General features: G+C 40.1%; 1 protein-coding gene across 1 annotated transcript in view; it reads right to left on the bottom strand.

Annotated features, from left to right (window-relative positions):
- Nucleotides 1-421: 421 nt before the first annotated feature.
- LOC147701311 (von Willebrand factor-like) overlaps nucleotides 422-19,442 on the bottom strand; it is a 38,438-nt gene continuing 19,417 nt past the window's right edge. The window contains exon 4 of the mRNA XM_086930032.1: nucleotides 422-2,814. Coding sequence (XP_086786158.1) covers nucleotides 2,465-2,814 — 350 coding nt within the window. The 3' untranslated portion in view covers nucleotides 422-2,464. The remainder of the gene's footprint in view (nucleotides 2,815-19,442) is intronic.

Raw genomic sequence — 19,442 nt, 5'->3', positions numbered from 1 at the left:
CTTTTTATTTGCCATAGGGCAGTGCAGCAGGAAGGCCTGCTGCCCTGTGGCAAAAAACCCATAAATGAGGCCCTGAATTTCATAAACAGTCGTCTCCAAACAACAGTAATAGTTCAACATGAGCACCAATCAGAAGAGTTGGGTTGTCTGTCATCGATGCACCCAGAGCCTCACTGAGTTCACAGTCTTGATGAGCTGGTCCAGCAGGCCACGCCCCTTGAATTGTACTTGGGTCATGACAGCAAGAGATGCCACATATGGCAAACGTTGACACAAATGATCTTTTTGCTGATGTAATGATATCCCTTGCATAATTCCTGACCCATTTCTCTGCAGTTTCGGGACAAACCTTATTTTATTGATGGCTGCAAGAATCTCATTTAAATCTGGGGAACATTACAACAAGAACATTTTAGACATCTTGATTAATATGCAATCTTTATTGATGTTAGTGCTTTGAAGCAGAGCAAATGTTTACAAATTCTGATAATAAACCCATTCCATTTGAACATTCAAAAGTGGAATAATGTGGATTTTGATATTCTTTTCTCATTAGGAGAGATTCTCGTGTGAACAAGATTGTTAAGTTTGTATGGTTACCTAGAGCTAGATGTACAACCATTACATTTTCTGAGTACCAATTTGCAATTTTTTGAGACTCGCAAGTAGAGATTCGCAAAATAAAGTGGGCTATAGGGCTAAATGTATGAAAATTTAATTTTGAGAGCCCCGAATTATGATTTTGTGCGACTTAAAATTAGGGACTCACAAAATGAAATGTACAAATGTGTCTCAGAAACATTTAGCGATTCCCAATGTGACCGCAATTTACCTGCCTCATTAATATTCATGAGACGGGTCAAAATTTGAGACCCATTAAGAATGGCATGTAATTACAGGGATGGGGGCAGCTGGGGTAGGCAGACTACCATGCCTGGGATTGATTTTTAAATAAGCATTTTTTTTTCAAATGCAGCCCGTTTTCCTCACTTGAAAAACGGGATAGATTTCAAAAATAAAAATTAGAAGCTAACTTTTCATTTTTTTAAGATCAGGCAGTGGCCGCTGGGACCACTGCTGGCTAAATGTTGGTGCCCATAGTTACAAAGAGAAAGGTGTGTCTCGGGGACCCCTTCCCGCTCACAAATGGGTTATCACCTCTTTCACTGAGTCAGTAATATATGAATGTTTTGCGACCCCATTCCGGTCGCAGAAGATTCATACATGATCATGTGCTTGGCTATTAGAAAGAGATGCACTTGATGGAGCAAGGTTTCGTATGAAAAGAGACCCTCATCCGAATACCAACTCACAAACCCTATTTTGAAAGTCAGTGATAGGTTACTGAATTGCAAAATAAGGTTGGTACATGCTGACAGCCGATTTAGCGGTTGCAAAAAGCCTGATTATCAGCTTTTGATTGCTAAAATTAATCTGGTAAATTTTGATGCCCCCTTTAGGTGGGTGCGGAGGCCATAACCAGTTTCTTGTCTGTAACTCATATTTGATTACTGTTACCATTAGTTCAGAAAGTTGATATGAGATTAATTTAAACATAATGCATTCAAATAATTTAGCTATACAATAAAATTGTTAGAATAGTGAATGGGGTCGAGTTTGGAAGAACACATTGAAACATAAACAACTTCAAAGATAATAATACACTTTTATAGGGGCTCTAACCAAATTGAGGGCAGGAAGAAATTTAGGGTCAAAGTGGGCATTGTATTGGTTCTCATTAATCGAACTGTCAGTACAAAAAGCAAATTCCATTCAAGTAACTTGATTAAAACAAATAGCAATTAAAACACTATTGGTGCAAAGTATTAGTAGGGAACCAGTACAGTACATCTGGATTTGCTTGCAACAGTTTGGTGCCTGGAGATGATAGAGGGAGCAATCTCTATTCTGTTGAAATGTTTAAACATTGCCCATGGCCACCTATCCCAAGTTTGCACAGGATTCAGCATTGTGGTCAGTGTGGCAATTACCATATAAAGTATTTGTCCAGAGTGTACTTTTTTCTACAGTACCACCATTTTTCCATTACAGATTTCATCAAGAAAATCATAATAAAATCTAACAAGGGAAAATAACAAGACTCATGTCATAATCTCTGCTTTAAATACTGAGTTCCAATTGTGTGGATATTGCATAGCAATTCGTAACCAGAAGGAGTATACGACACTCTGTAATTTGCACACCCTTGCCTATAAGACAGTGCACCCCATTCAAAGGACTGACACTCATAATTTGGGCCCGACTCTAGCGATTCCCTGTATGGTGATAGTGGTCGCACCAGCTCTAGGGAGTTATATGCGCAGAAGAAGCTGCTAGACAGGCTACATAAACGTGAAAGATAAGGCGCTAGATGTGCAGCTTGGCTTTTGCTCTCGGAAACCTAAAAAATCAGGGGTAATGTGCTTCCTTCTTTCACTAACCGAGCTCTCTGTAGGAATATTGTCTACTCACACTCACTTTCGGGAATACACTTGTCATTATGCAAGACAAATCCTTTCGCACAAACACAACCAGGAGCACACATCATGACGCAGGCAATATGTTCTTGTTTGTAGTTCTTGCAGGTTCTCTGGCACTTCTTCCCACAGGGACTGAAATAGGTATTTTCTGGACAGGATTCACAATCCTGTTTCCGAACACAGTTGTGAGAACCTTTATGCTCCAGAATGTATCCGTCATCACAGACACAGCCAGGGACGCACATCCTGTTACATGGCTCATTCTTATTTCGCTTTTCACAGGGTATTTGACAACCAGCCCCACAATCTGACATATGTTGGTTCTCAGGGCATTCTGTGGAAGAAGATAATACACGTTATTGGAACACATATAAATACATTGAAATCCTTTAAGACAACAACAATTACAACAACACAAACACATTTGAATCATGGAAACATTAGGAGCAAAATCTCTTCCAAATTCAGGATTAATGGAATCCCAGAAGTGCTTTTTATTGTTATGAACATATGATATCAATAATAACAGTAAATGTAACACATATGGTACAGTGATGTTAAATCTCTTTGACCAGGTCCCTAGGTGCTTTTGAAGAGAGAAATGCATCTTCCCACATCATTTCGCAGGCATTCTTTGAACAAGAACATCCACATCAAAATTGACGAAATGTATGTTCTAATTTCAATCCATACAGCATGCTGGATGTAAAGGATTTTGCGATGGTAAACCTACTGAACTAACAGTATCATTTGGTTTTCGAAATGTATTTTTGTAATGTACGAAAGCTACTTTACAATTTGCAAAAGTCAGAAAATGAGATCTTATGAACTACAATAAATTTGGAAGCGGAGCAATAGGATCATTCTTTCCCAATTTCACCTTACAGTGCAATACTTCAGTGGTTTGCAGCTGCAGTTCTACTCTCAAGCCATTGTGCCGTTACTAACACGTGAGATGAGGTAATAGCTGACTTACAAATGTGGAGTGAGAATCATGGTTGCAGCCTCAAGGGTAGTAGACCAAGAAATCCACTCATATTGTTCTATATAGAATTGTTCTTATTTTTTTTTAAATAGCTGAGGTTACTAAAACATGGGCTGCTTTGATGTCTTCATCATTTATGTAGGAGCTAACAGAAATGTTATTCACCCTTGAATAGACTTAATTTTTATAGGCCAGCTGATGAGAAGCTTTACACAATATATCTTATTTTGTATTCACTATCTAACCTACGAGTGTTGGTTATCATTTCCCTTTCTTGGTCTACTAGCTGATTAACTTCAATTGGTTGCTAAAACACAACACTAAGACTGCATCTCAACAGCAGACTATATTTACCAGAGCCTGAGCGAACAATTTATCTTGATGCTGTCTGCCACGCTCTTGACTGATTCTTCTCTATCCCACATCATACATAAATGCAGGCTTTGAACATCACTCTTAAAGCATGACTGACTGAGGGGCATATTATCAACGATTTGCGATAATTATCGCAAAGCGCGCTTAGCACAGTTTTTTTAATTGTTTCCTATGGCTGGATTTCATCGCCGAGATAGCGCTTTATTATGAACGCTTATCTCAGAGGCAATGCAAAAGCAAGTGATAGTGGCGAAATCTACCAATAGTGTGAGAAAACAAGCACTATTTTCACTGCGCTATTGCAAAGCTTGCTAATAGGCAAGTGCAGACTCAGCCTGACAATCCACCTCCCATTGACAAGATGGGTAAGTTAGGTTTTAGACAGGCAATAATAACCAGCGATGATCGCGGTTAGCTCAACTTTTGATATCGCTACGCGGGTCCGGGGCCAGATTCATAATAGAGGGAAGTTGTGTTAGCAACAGTATTCATGTCATTTTAGTGAGGAGCGCCCACTTTGAATGTCGTTAGCGATAAATATCGCTGACATGCAAAGTGGAGAAAAGACGATAGCTACCTCAAGGAAACACCCGTTAGCGTGTTCTTGATAATAGAGCAATATATAAATCACTTTTCGTCCCAAAACGGTCGCTAAAGCGGCGAAATTGGGCTTGATAATAAGCCCCTGAATCTCTTTGAGGTATTGCAAATCTAAAGCCAATCCACAGTACAGGTTCTCTTCATTTAGTACCCAGGTTTTCTATGAAACTTGTGGCCACTATGTTTGAATGTAAAAAGAAGACAGTAGTGTAGTTTGAGTGGGTACTAAAATGTAAATTTAAAGCGTATCTGTTTAGTGTCCCTTCAGAACTATAACACTAATATTAGAATCACCATAGGGGACCTGTATTGAAAATACATGTCCTCGTCCTATAGTTAAACTAAGGAGATCCTCCATACAGTTGACTGCTTGCCAGATACTGACATGTACAAGCTCTGTGAATCCTGATTTGATCTCTCGTTCAGAGGTTATCCCATTTTATTATGTTGCATTGGTAGACATTAGATTGATTGTTCTATCTCCAATCAAACACAGTTTGCTTTTTCACTTGTGGTATTGCAAAAGGATTAATCCAATCCATCAAATTAGAATTGCATTGTGAATTATGTTTGGATTTGATATTAAATCTGGGGTTAGACAAGTTCTGTCCTGGAATCAGCGTAATTTATAATTTCTCTTTTTTACCCACCCAAGTGTTAATGTCCTGAAAATATACAGTGGTTTACTCGAGTAAAGAAGTGAATGTAATAATCACTGCTTTTCATGAATGGAATTTCATACTAGATACAACTTATTCTAGTTTTAGACCATTCCACTGTTTTAAAATCAACTTTGATATCAGTAGTGAATGAACTACACTGGGTGCTTGAGGAAGGCAGCAGAGCTGCTTTGTTTCTCCTTTATATCTCTACTGCATTTGACACCATCTCCCATGACATTTTATAGTCCCAGCTTTATAGTATTGAGATTGTGGATCCTAACCTCTACTGGATTACCGCTTACCATCAAGGTCATACCCAACCTCTGAAGATTTCTTATTTTTACTCAAGAACTAAATTAGTGCCTCACAGACATCCCTTCTTTGATGCAGAACTTGGTTGATACCCACATTACGCCTCTGGCTGACCTCATTAGGACATATGGCTTCCTGTTTATGACCTACATGGATGACATTCAATAATCATATGCTTAGTCGATCCAGTGCAGCAGAATTATGAGCGATTCAAATGTAAATGTATGTAAATGTATTGGCATTTATATAGCGCACTACTTACCCGTAGGGTCCCAAGGCGCTTCGACCGCTGCGAAACCCTTCCTGGCTTCCCTGAGAGATGGTCCCTTAATGGGTATCTCCAGGGTGAGACCAGGCATCCCCGGCGGTCTGGTGGGGCCGTTAGTGAAGATGAGGCAAGCTAATGCCCAGAGTTGCCGAGTGTGATCGCTGATCAGAGTGGGCACCGAGGCGAGAGAATTATCGAGTCCGCTGACCCTGGTCCAGAAACCTGCCGCGCCGGGAATTGAACCCTGGTCCCGGGCCGTCCTCTGCTCTCGGGTCTGCCGCCTCTAACCAGTGAGCCACACTACTTCACTCGAGCCACACTACTTCATTTCTAATTCAAGAACTGTCTTACACCACTGGCTTTCTATATGTAAGACAATGACTTAAAGTATGATACTGAGAAGACCCTAGTCCTCATCTTTGGATGCTCCAAGGAGATTTAGTCAAAGGGGTCACAGTGATAATTTTTTGGCCATCAGAGACACATTCATCTCTTTATGTTTAGAATTCAGCTTCACTAGCTGCCTGAAGAATTCTTTTAAAAGCCATTTGCCTTGTTCATCACCCTTCTGTTATGTTGGCCCCAGTTATAATCAAGATACAGTCCAACCTTGCCACCCTTCTATGCTAATTTGCTCTATGGTCACTGCAGATCTTACTGTTCCCCACTAAAGAAAGGAAAATACTGGAAGTTGCCAGTTTGCAGTGTAAGCACCTATGAAGGTAATACACTCCCGCTTCCTCTTATGCTGATCTCAAACGATCTGTGTTTCATAAAAACTGTGATGGCACACTTTCTTCAATAGGGCTCTTTTTTTCTAGAACACTTTAAGGTATCTTATTTTACTCAATATTATATTTAAACATAACTGTGTGGCATAATTCAAATGTGCGATCACATGTGTCTAGAACCAAGGTGTGGCTCACAATATAAAGTGAATTTGAATACATATGTAAGTAGTTGAAACATTGCACAAGCTGAATCAAATTATAGAGAAGAGTAAAATGTATTAACTGTTCGTCAAGTCTCTTACTATGAGATACCACCGTTTAAATGTGTTAGCATGAATGTCATAGATTTTTTCGTTTCAGTATGGGATTCCATGTTAATTTTTCAGGACTCCATATAGCTAATCTAAGATCGAATCGAAGATGTGACTTACTATTTTTAAAACTCTGCCTGAAACAATCAGGAGGACAAATGGGGCTGACTCCAAGTCTATTCTTCATGTATTATACAAAAGAGAACTCACACATAGGTAAAGTTGTCAAGCCAGATCTAAAGAGTGGGGGCTGAAACAAGCCACTGCTACTCCCTCGGCCATATTTCTTGTCATTTATGCTCACTGCACCAATACTAAGCTGGGCCATACAAAAACAAGTCACCTCTAAATTTTTCTAAAACGTCACTGGCTATCCTAAAAAACTTAGCATTATGGTCTCCTATTTCTGAACACATGATATAACTGACATTATTCAGTTTTATCAGGCATAGATTGTGCCTACAGCGCACAGAAAACTACAGGTCTCATATCTGAGCATACACATGCCTCGCAAGTAGCCCACTGAAAAAACGGATAGATGGGCTGCTTGAAACATTTGTAGTCCAATGCAGATTTAAATGTGTTAGATCTTGAAAACATATTAATAACCAGAACAAAATATATACTGTGAACAGTATTAATAAAGTATATAAGAATTCGATTTCAACTTAAAATAATATAAACATGTTTCACATGAACAGAGGCTACAAATGAACAACTTGGAGGATTTTGGACACACAGTCTTAATGACTTTTTTAAATGTTGCTTTTTTATCATAGACCCCAATGATGCCAACTATATGACAAAACAATCCACATTGGAGGTTCTGGATGTTTGTTGAATACCTCAGGTCTGAACAGGTGTTCATTGGAAAAATGTCAAGAAGCGAAGGCATTCAAAAGGGACAGGGACACTATGAAAATGTGTGGAGGTACAACAGGACCCCCTACTCCTGCATTTTATCAGTGTCAGCTATCAAGTGCTGATTGAACAGGTTCAATCTTCTGGTATACAGCCAGCACTTTATAGCAACTTACTTTGAAGCTTCCTTCACTCTCCTAACTGCAGTTGCAAATAAGAATTTGGGCAACAAATTGCAGCACGTTGTTTTATGACCATAAATCACGGACTAATACATAGGTTCCTTAAAATCCAAATCACTGATGATGTATGATCCTTTGCCATAACAGGGGTGGTAGCCTGCTGGGGCAGCATACCACTATATCAGTGATTGCCTTTAAGTAAAGAAATCATATGTTTTTTAGATAAACCTCATTTTACTTAAAGAAAAATAGGATGTGCTTAAAAAAAAAAAAGTTTCACAAATATTTTTGGGGAGTAAGCAATTGTCCCATGGACTTTTTTGTCAGCATTCACAAAGGTAACTGTTCACCTGTGGACCCCTCCAACTTTGGGAATGGATTACCATTACATATGTGTAGTAGGTAAAATATTAATGTTTTGCCACCGGATTTTGGTTGCAAATATTAATGCATGACATAATGAATCAGCACTTGAAAGGGACGTTTTAAAAACGCCTCAAAAAATGTTTTCCAAATTGGTCAATGGACTTAGAGGTCTATTATATGGAGAGTGGATAGCTGCCACTGAACAGGCGTTGGCAACCACCGTACAGGCAGCGGCCATCCGCCTGCGGTCATATTAGCATTGCGGTTGTGACCACAGCGGTGTGATTTTCCACCCGCCACTTTTCCACCGGTTGCAGTCTGCCCGCTTGCCTGGCGGGCAGAGATGTAAGGCTACAATTGTGGTGAATCAAGGCCAAGCACCGCTAGCACGAATATGATGCCGGCGGTTGCCAGTCTTTCCGCAGCGGTGGAACCACCATGGAAAGGCATGCGGAGACATGTTCCAGGGGCCCATTGTGGGCCCCAAATGTGTTGTTGGGGAGAGGGTGCACTGGGGGTCTACCCATGGTATCCCTACATTTCCCTGTGCCAGGTGGCAGGCACTGTGCAGTGCCTGCCACGCAGGGCAGGGAGATGCAGGACATGCTCCTTTTAACATCGCAGCGGTGCTGCTGGCTGCAGCGACCACCGCGATGTTAATAGCCTAAATCCGACCGCCGCAGTCGGATTTCGACTGCAGAGCATCCTAATTGGACTGGCGGTTATGTCGCAGTCCTTGCAGGCAGTCTTTTACCGCTACCATGGCGGTCAGGGAGGTTTTGCGACCGCCATGCTAATAGATCCCAAAATACATATGAATAAGGGTTTAGGCATCCAAAATCCCCTGATTTACCGAATAGGAGGCTTGGCAATGCTAAAACCTTTTGTACACCTGGTTCTTTATTTCTTAAAGCCCCCCCCCTTCATTGTCTCCTGTTTTGGGTCTGACAGCTTTAGGATTATGTGCATAATGTCACTGTGTGTGCTTCTCCCTTAAACTGGTTTCATCTAATTGACTTAGTTAATAATCCTCAAAGGTTATGATAAGGTGGAACATGAATAGCAGATTAGCAGTTTGGTTACAGTACATACATTTATCCCCAAAGTGCATTGTCCTAGAGAGCAGTTGTGCTGACGGTGGACTGCAGTTTAAAAGCACGGCATTATTGAACGGAGAAAACAAGGGAAAGAGTGATACAGTGGGTGCAGGTCTTTACCCGCTTTTATACACAGTTGAGAAGAATGACCTAGATGGAGTGGAAACAGGAACTAGGACTCAGATGCCACAATTCTGAATTGTTTTTTTCAAAGAAAGAGCAGGAGTGAAATATCATTAGTCCTATTTCAAATTCTAAGACTGAATTTCCTGAACAAAGTCTTGTGACAACAAATCAATACTATTTCGAATTCAGCATGTGAATCTGTTTGAGACAAGCTCAGTGCCATGATTGCAGCATTCTAGCAAGACAGTGGTAAGGAAACATATATCTTTCTTTAATACAAGTCTTATCATATTCAAATTGCGACTGTAATAATGTAAAGTGTAAATGTTTCCTACTTTCCTAGCTATGTTGTGATGTCACCCACCAAATCCTCCAGGTAAGAGGCACTATTTGGAATACTGTGTCCCCTGTTAGAAGGTTCTGGTTCCTCAGGATGAAGTACATTAATCGTTCTGATTATTTTTTGGTATGTATTGAATAGTAGTGTACCCAATCCCAACTGCCTTCCTTCCCAAACAATTAGTAATGTAGGATTGACTAGCCTGTTAACTAAAGAACTTAAGGCAAAGATTAGAGGTTTGTATGGAAATAGGAAGTTTTAACGGAGTGAATCAAATGTGCTCAAACTTTTAACATCGTATGCAGATGATACTCAAATTGTGGTATCTCTGCTCCCGGGGCGAGAGGAAGGAATTGCGGCCAGATTCCAGGATTGCATGACGGCAGTAAGTTCATGGATGGCTAAGAACTGCCTTAAATTGAATTCCTCTAAAACTGAGGTTCTTCTCTTTGGAAATGTGACCAATCTCTGGACCCCTGACTGGTGGCCTCACGAAATGGGAGCCCTACCCATTCCAGCCACTACAGTAAAAAACCTGGGGGTAATTATTGACTCCCAACTCTCCTTTAAAGCACAGGCTAATGCCTTATCATCCTCCATTCACTGGATAATAAAAACTATTAGGAAAATTCTTCCTTTCCTCTCCAGTGATAGCAGGAAAACGGTGGTGACAGCACTTGTGCTGTCTCGCCTTGACTACTGCAATAGCATGTATCTGGAGGCCCAGCAGGGAGTTCTGAACAAATTGCAAACGCTACAAAATGCTGCTGCCCGACTGATTACCGGTCTACCTAAGTTTGCATCGGTAGCTCAGGAATTAAAAAATCTACACTGGCTTCCAATACGGAAACGTATAATGTTTAAGGCTCTTTGTATGGTATTTAAGGCAGTAAATGGAATAGGTCCATCCTTCCTTCAAGAACACCTCCAACTGTACAAACCAGGGCGACAACTAAGATCTGCTAATAAAAGCCTGGTCATGACTAACCGTATTAGGAAAGCCCGTTGGGGAGGCCGTAGCTTCTTCCACGGAGCATCTAACATCTGGAATGAATTGCCTCTCGCCCTAAAACAAAGCAATGATCTCCTGACCTTCAGGAAAAATATCAAAACATGGCTTTTTAACCTCCAGTAACTTTCTTTGCCTCTTGGAGATAATGTATCGTTTCAGCGCCAGGACACCGCCCGGTAACAGCGCGCTCAACAAATGGTAAAAATAAATAAAATAAATTTGATGAGGTGGATCATTTCCTCTGCGTCTTTTGGCCTCTTCCCCTGCTATTTTGTTCTTTTCTCTGGAGAATGGGAAATTAGGATTTCATGATTTTTTTGTAAAAATAGAATAGTTTTTTTACTGCTAAAAAAAGATCACCTTCAGAGAGTGAAAATGTGATAACATTCTAGGATGATAGTGTTGTGGTGCATTTCGGTGTCATTGTATGCATATTCAACTGTAGGACGCAAGGTCCTTCAATTAGATTGAAATGCATTGGCATAGCAAAACGCCTAACCTTGAAGTGTTTGATTCAATTTTTCTGTGAACAGGTCTCTTCAATTGCTTGTATTGTTCTGTTTAAGCAGCTGACAGCAGTGGAGGTGTCAGGGTGACGCTGCGACTTATGAGTGACTTATCATGGTCATCATTCAAAATTAAGAATAGTTGAATCCACCTTCACGAAGCATGATTAATATTTGACTAAGTCTTTCCTTTCTTACTCTCAACCATTGCTCTGGATGTCACTTCATGCTCTTCAAGATTATACACCAGTGAACCTAACTATAAAGATTGTGTCCTTAAGATATATCTCTTCTAGGACTGATATTACTGGTGTGACCATAGAACTTGGCTTCATCTGCTTTTGACAACAAGATTCGTGGTGTTCAATACCAGTGCTTTATTTCCGTCTTCTTGGCCTTGAAAAAGTCTCCAAAGAGACAAAACACGTGTCGGCAGGACAAGCTGGAAACAATTCTAATGATTATGAAATAAAAGATTTGAAGTCTAACACCTGGCTCTGGATCCGTATTTTGGAAGTCTTTCTCCTATCAATGAACTGTTTTCTATAAACTTATGATAATTACTTGGATATCTTGTGAGGGTGCTTGATTAATGCCTGTTTTTTCTTTGGTATTTAACATTAGCAAAAAAAAACTTTTTGCTAATTTAACACTCCAGGTGGTGGGTGTTTGACAGGACAACAGTGCACCTCACATTAGGAACTGTATATAAGTGACAATACACGTATACGTGTTTAGAGAATTGTATTGCTCATATGTGCGGACGCTTTCTCATCCTTGAGAAACACTACCACCACAATCCTGTACTGCTCATTGTATGCATATTCAACTGTAGGACGCAAGGTCTTTCAATTAGATTGAAATGCATTGGCATAGCAAAACGCTTAACCTTGAAGGGTTTGATTCAGTTTTTTCTGTGAACAGGTCTCTTCAATTGCTTGTATTGTTCTGTTTAAGCATTTTGGTGCCCTTTATCTGATTCTATATATTTTTTACTAAACATTTTTTCATTGATGATTTTGTCGTACAGAGACTACACAAAGGGCCATTATACCTGAGGCGCAACAAGGCAAAAGCATTACATTATGCTGACAGACAGCACCAAAGATGTGAAATCCATTACTTACATCATGTATAATAGTAAGGCGACCATGAAGTATGTTAGAATAAAAATGTTCATATTTGCGCATTACCCAGTGTAAGTTAGCATTCGCTGTGCCGTTTTCTTTGCAGGTACCATTTTATACAGTTCAAAACTAAATTAGTTTAAGTCTGAGAAATGTTCTAGTCTAAGTTTCGTTTTTGCCATGTAGTAGGCCTGTTCCCGTAATAAGTACACTGTTCCTATTAGGGCATATCTTTCTCAATAGATAGAGGCCTACTCCCACTTTTCTGGTAACCGGGCCCGACTAAAACAACCTTGGACTTTGAGACTTTGTGTAAGATACGAGTGCTGAGACGTTTTTTTTGTCTTCCATTGCTTAGCAGAACCTGCTTGGAAAATTCCACTATGGGCGTCTTTTATCCCAGTAATGAAACATACATAATGTATCTCTATGCTTGTCAATTTCAGTCCCTCTGCAGCACTCCTAGTGACTGGGCACCGCTCTGAGTGTATGTAATAAACAGTTATTGGTTTGTATTCTCTACTTTCTGACTGACTCTTTATTTGGAATGGAAGGCTTAGAGGTGGTCATTAGTGACCCGAGTGACCCTAAACAGGCCACTTCCTTCAAGTATAGCAAAAGTGGAAGAATACAATTTCAGCATATTTAGAGTCTCCCCAAACACCTTTTCAAAAGACACAGGATGAAAAAACAAAGACATGCTTAAAAGAGAAGCGCGTCATTCTAGGCTGAAAACAACCATCTATTACACTCAAATATTCATGGAAGGCCCTAGTAGTAGAGTAAGGGGGAGGGGAAAGTGGCCAAGGGTTTAGACTAGAAGTGAGAGCTCAGAAGAGATGGATTGCTTTATGTCTATGCAGAGAAAGGCAGGAGTATTCCAGCCGGTATTTTTGATCTCATCCTTACACACAAATTTGATATTGCTATCCTCACAGATCATCTCACCCTATCATGGACCTACAAGTCCCCCCTAGTCATGAGATCATTTGACTAAATACATCCAAGAAATCTGGTGGGGAATAGCTTCCATATTCCACAACACTCTTGCAGTGTCTCAGGCAGGAACAATCATCCTGCCTGAATGCGATTATCTGGGCATCAACATCAATAGCAATAATAAGCTCAGTTGTAAGCTACACGCCTTTCATCACCCTCCTGATGACAATCTGCTGTTCATCCCACAAATCATGGAGATCATAACAACCAATGATATCTCTCAGGTTTTCTAGATTTTCGTCAGAGACTTTAACCCACACTGGAGCAACCTGAAGGACCAGGCAGTGAACAGCTTGAAGTCTTTTATGTCAGACCATGAGTTGATCCAAACCTGCGACAGCCCAACTCACATCAAGGGCGAGATCCTGGATCCTATAAACTGAAAGAGAGATAACATCACATTTGAATCCATTAGCCCCCGTGATTGGATCAACCATTATCAAATCACCTTCCACATTGAACTAAGGGTGACCCAGAATAGAGTACAACCAAAGAAAATACAACAATAGAATAGAAATCTACAAGTCATAAGCCTCACCGACTTAGCTAACCACTTCAACATCACTTTGATCCCTCAGGCTGACATGGATGATACCCATGACCTCACAGACTTCTACACCATAGTGGAAGCTTTTGACTCGTTTCACCCCCTCCAACAAAAGAAAGTATCCACAAAAGAATCCAAGTCCCAGTTCAATGACAACTTGAACTCAGAAAGACACATCCTAAGATCAGCTGAATGAGCTTGGAGATCCTCTCCCTCCTTGGAACTCCAAAAAAGCTTAAAATCAGCAAGGAACACCTACAACAGAAGAATAAGAAAAACAAAAGGTAACTTTTTTAAACCTCAACATCACCATGCAAAAAACGACCCAAAAACTATTTGAAATCCTCAAAAACACCAATCACTCAATGTATCAGAGGCATCCCTCTCCCAAGCTGTGAAGAATTGGCTGCCTTCTTCCTATGCAAAACTACAAATATCAAGAATGAACTTCAATTAGCAAACAAACTAGTTCTGGCTACCCCATTAATCTTTCCACACTACACCTATCCTGGTGAATGGAGTGATCCTCCCAGGCAGGTCCCCAAAAAGGCCTCCTGGTATACTTTCACATCAATCAATGATAATGATATCTTAAACCTCCTTTCATCCATAAACTCATCTAATCACTTCATTGACCCTCTACCTCCGACTAGCTTCAAAAAGATTAAAGCCATGATCCCCTCCTTTGGTCGAAGATTGAAAATGCCTCTCGACGTCAAGGCACCATACCTGGCGGTCTAAAAGTAGGTAATTCCCAATTTTAAAAAAAAAACGCTGATTGCTCAGAACCTATCAACTACCGTCCTATCTCCAACATCCTCTCTCTAGTGAAATTCCTGGAAAAATATCTACATATTCAACGCTGTAATCACATAGACAATTCCCAACTTTTCAACCAATGCCAGTCAGGCTTCTGTCATGGTCACAGCACTGAATCAGCACTCACTCATGTGGTGGATGACATACTAAAAATGTTGGATTCTAAGGAATCATGCCTTCTGATACTAGTTGACCTATCATCTGCCTTTGACACTATTAAACATGATAGTTTATTGACCATACTTAAAGGAAGGATGTGCATATCAGGGGTTGTATTGCAATGGTTGACATCATTCCACCACAGCAGATCCCAAAGAGTCAAGATGAACCAATCCATATCGAAGCCTTCCACAGTCACACTGGGTGTTCCACATGGATCTACACTCTCTCACCTATTCTCTTCAATTGATTCTTGGAACGACTTGCAGATTCCTTAAAATCTGCTCCCAATTATTATAACATGTATGCTGATGACACGCAATTGTATATCAAAATCTGTTCCCCAGATGACTCTATTCTACGTGCTACTCATCTTTGGCTCACTTCCACCTAAACCGAATTCCCACTCATATCTCCTCTAAACAGCATTCCCAAAATTGAACTCTAGATGAAACATCTTACTCAACTGTTCTCCACATCATAGATTCTGCTAGGTTGTTGGAAATTACATTAGACAAACACTTGAATATGCAGGATCACATTAGAACATTCATCAAAGGAGCAAATTGTCAGATGAGTATCTAATAGAAACTTAAACATTTCCTCCCACAGGAGGAATTCAAGCATGTGGTTCACGCTCTTGTGTTGCCCAGATTAGACTATTGTAGTGCCACCTTATGTGGCCTACCTAGACAGAAACTGGCCCCTCTAAGAGCCTCACGTAATGCGGCCGCCACACTTGTCTCTGATACAAAACGAAACAAACACATCTCCCTCACCATAAAATCCCTGAATGGCTCCCTTACAAGGCAAGAATTCAACGAAAGATAAAGCAATGACACACAAAGCCCTACATTTCAACACCCCCAGATGTTTGGCCCAAAAACTCGAAAAATCAGAGGGTTGCGGACAATTGCGAAGTACGAGAGGTTTGCTATTGGAACTACAGCACTTCAATAAAAAAAACGCTGGATACAGAGCGTTCTCAGGTGTCACACCTAAGATATGTAACTCTTTGCCAATGGTTGCCTCAAGGATGCTCGCTTAATTTCATCTACCGCTTCATTCAAAAAAAGAAGTAAAATCATTTCTGATGAACATATTCTTACCCTAAGCTATCTCCTTTGTGTATATTGGGTGTATCCCTAACTGTAACTCTACTCTATGATGAGCCTGGATTTTCCTTGATGACTATCTTTAAGAACAAGTATAGTATGGTATGTATGCTCAATGCTTTTTACCTCCATTTATACAGGTGATCATGTTAGATATTCAGTTATACTCATGCAAAGAGCTATGATACCCACTAGGGTCATGTTCACGCTATCCAAAACTTAATAAATACATAAACTAAATAAATTCCAAATTGGACAAGTATTGTTTGAGGGTGATGCCAAATGGGGGTGAACTTCCTCTCCGCATGAGTTATTTTATGAGAAAGCAATTTGATATCTAAGACGTGCTACGGTCACATGAACAATTGGGCTATGGGGGAGCAAAAGGTTTCTTCCAAGGTAGGGTTATCATTTGCTTGGCAGCCCTGAACATGTGGGTGTTTTTAAGTGCCATTCAACATGCGTCATGGCCTGCATGTTTAGTGGTCAGATACCAACAATGGTTGTTGGGTAGGAATCTGAAAGAGGGGAAACAATAGTTCCTCCTAATTAGGCTAAGAATGTCTTTATAAAACGTGGTAATGCTTGGGCAAGACCACCATATTGTGTAAAATGTCTCCTGGTACTGAATTACAGCCCCAGCAAAGTGGAGATATCAGCGATGCAATACTTTGTACGCTGTCTTGTGTTGGTCTAAGCTTTTAGAAATCCACAGGATGCAAATAAGTCTTTCCCAATGTCAATGTGCCTTTGTGGTTGATAAAGATGTAGACAGATAGGGGTGAATTATTAGAGGGCCTTGTGTGTGTGCGAGATGATCCCACAAGTCCCGTCAAATGATCAAAGCAGGGTCTTAAAAGCTGTTGGTCGGTGAGTAGTCCCCATGCCTTGGGGACGGGGAAAGTCCAGTGGCACTGTTGATGATATTGTAGTCTAGTGGACTCAGGGAAACATAACTCCTGTCGTCACTGATCAAATGTCTTCAGGGAATCACCATCAAAGTGATGACATAGTGTGTGACAGTCAGTTATTTTTCAGAGAAGACCATGCAATTAAAAAATATTAGCCAAAAATATTTGCCATTAAATTGGCTGATGATATTTTAGGCAACAGAGGAAAATAATTTCTTTTAGTACAAGTGTTGACACACCACAAGTAATTCCATGATCAAGATTAATTAGATCAAGTTCAAGAGCATCTAATGGGTGTGATAAACTGACACTACTGGACCAGAATTAAACAGAGAATTCAGCCTGTTTACTACCCCTGACACTACTTCTGAAAAGAACTATAAACTCAACAATTGCAGGTTTAGTTGAGTTGAAATGTGATGGAGCTTCTAAATATCTATCTCATAAATACATTACGGATTAATGACCCGGATCTCCTACAAGAATGTTTCAATTTAAAGCACTGAATCCAAAGAACTAATGGGATGACACAAAGTTAATCATAAGAGGGGTAGCAAAATCATTGCTGAAAGTTTTAAGCCTCATATATGAATGCAAATTGCATACCATTTGCAATTAGTTTTACAAGCATAACAGACACCTTTGAAGTATGAAGTGTTTGAAAATGTAAGTGTTTGAAAATATAGGCGTGCTATAATTGCATAGCAATCTATTTCCCTATTTCTCACTTTCTAGTTGCTTTTTGCCTTTATTAAATTGTAAAACTCAAATTACTCACAATTTCACAATTTGAGAATGGCCAAAAAAACAAAAAGTTGCATATATAATTTAACAGTACTTGCACCAAGTAGGGACAAAACACTTAGGCCTCGATTACGAAGCTGATTGGATACGAGTCCCACCAACATCTTCTCAGAATGGAAACCGACTGACTTGTTGTCAGCAGCCATCTGACAATTTAGGATGCAACAGCCCATGAGGCCATCAGAAACATACATTTTTCCATTGCAGTTTGTACTGTGGAAATTGGCCACAGCCCATGCCGCATTGGAAACATTGATGTTTGCAAACATCCATGCACAGTGTGCCATGCACATGTGGAGCCTGGCACATGGGGTATGGATGTTTTGGGGGCACCACAGTTGCTCACCAGGCCTCATACAGATGCTGCAGAGGGACAGGGGCCCTTTTAAGGGCTTCCACATTCAGTTTCCGACAGCCTTTCAATGGCGGTCATGACACATTGAAAAGCTGTGTGAAAGGGACATCGTAATCCCTACGAAGATCTCTCTTCACTTTCTTGTTAGATCTATTAGGAACATTAGGTGATTGTGTTTCTTCAAGGATATATTTCAATTGCGCCATACACCTGGCTACTATTCTTTTAATGCTTTTCAGGTACCAGATTGAATTATGTTATTGCACTCAGAGATGGTTTTGTTCATTTTGTTATTGCTTCAACTAAACATACAGGTTTCTTTATGTTGTTTGTATTGAATTGAAAAACAAAAGCATTAAAATCAGATGCACAGGGCTCCTATTGGAATGTTTTCAACACATGTAGATTCTGCCTGTATAGAGGCCCTGCCCTGTCTCAGTACAGGCAGCTGTCCAGATGTACAGGATTCAAGCAAGCCGGGCCGAAGACGGCTGGAATGCCAGAAACCGGTCCCCGGTAGCTTGTCTCCTTTCTGGTGAAGAATTGGCTTGGTAGTTTAGTCTGCCATGTTCCCATGATGCACTGGGCCAGGGACAGACTGATTTGCATATAGCCAGGTTCTGAGCTGGGATGGTGCAGTGAGATAAATAACGGTGATGTATCAAGCCCTGATCTTTGGACTGGGTAAGAGTGGTCTGCTTAATTCAGACACTCTGTTCATCACCACCCCCTTTTCTGAATCAGATGTACATCAAGCACCTTCTATAGGAAATATATTAACAACATTAGACATATCAATTTCACCTACTACCTGCTAATTACTAGTAGTTAGCATAGTGTCCTCCACTCTGTCCATCATCACTGGTTGTAAGTGAAGTTTAACATCCCAATCTTCTATGTCTATGTTTCTTTTACTGTATGTGTATGTGTGATCTAGGAAGGTTGATCAATTTTGGGACAAGTGACATGTATGCATAGTATGTTTAGTGTTATTGGTAACACACATATACAGTTTTCCTATTATAATATTGAATTACATTCTAATTTCAATATTACATAAAAAATATATTATATATTTTTTGCTTGTTTCATTTATCCATCCCCAAATTAATTTTGACCCAAACCCATGCCTAGGTCATAAACAGCAATAAACGTTTACTTTCCATTGACACTTTGTGCTTTCTTTTGCTTCTTTCCCCAAAAATGAAAACATCCATATCCAGTCAAATATTTCCTGTCTTTTTGTTTATCACGTTGGTAGGAAAACTTTATTGTGGTGTGTTTATTTGGTACTGCTCGACCCTTGCACACACTCTTCCCTATTCTTTTGATATTAGTGATTCTCTTAAGAACTGCATTTGTGATATAACAGGATCATGTTTACTAAGGGTA

The sequence above is a fragment of the Lissotriton vulgaris genome, chromosome 7 (genome assembly GCF_964263255.1).
Source record: "Lissotriton vulgaris chromosome 7, aLisVul1.2, whole genome shotgun sequence".
Lineage (NCBI taxonomy): Eukaryota > Metazoa > Chordata > Amphibia > Caudata > Salamandridae > Lissotriton > Lissotriton vulgaris.
This window is presented reverse-complemented; position numbering and strand designations above follow the sequence as displayed.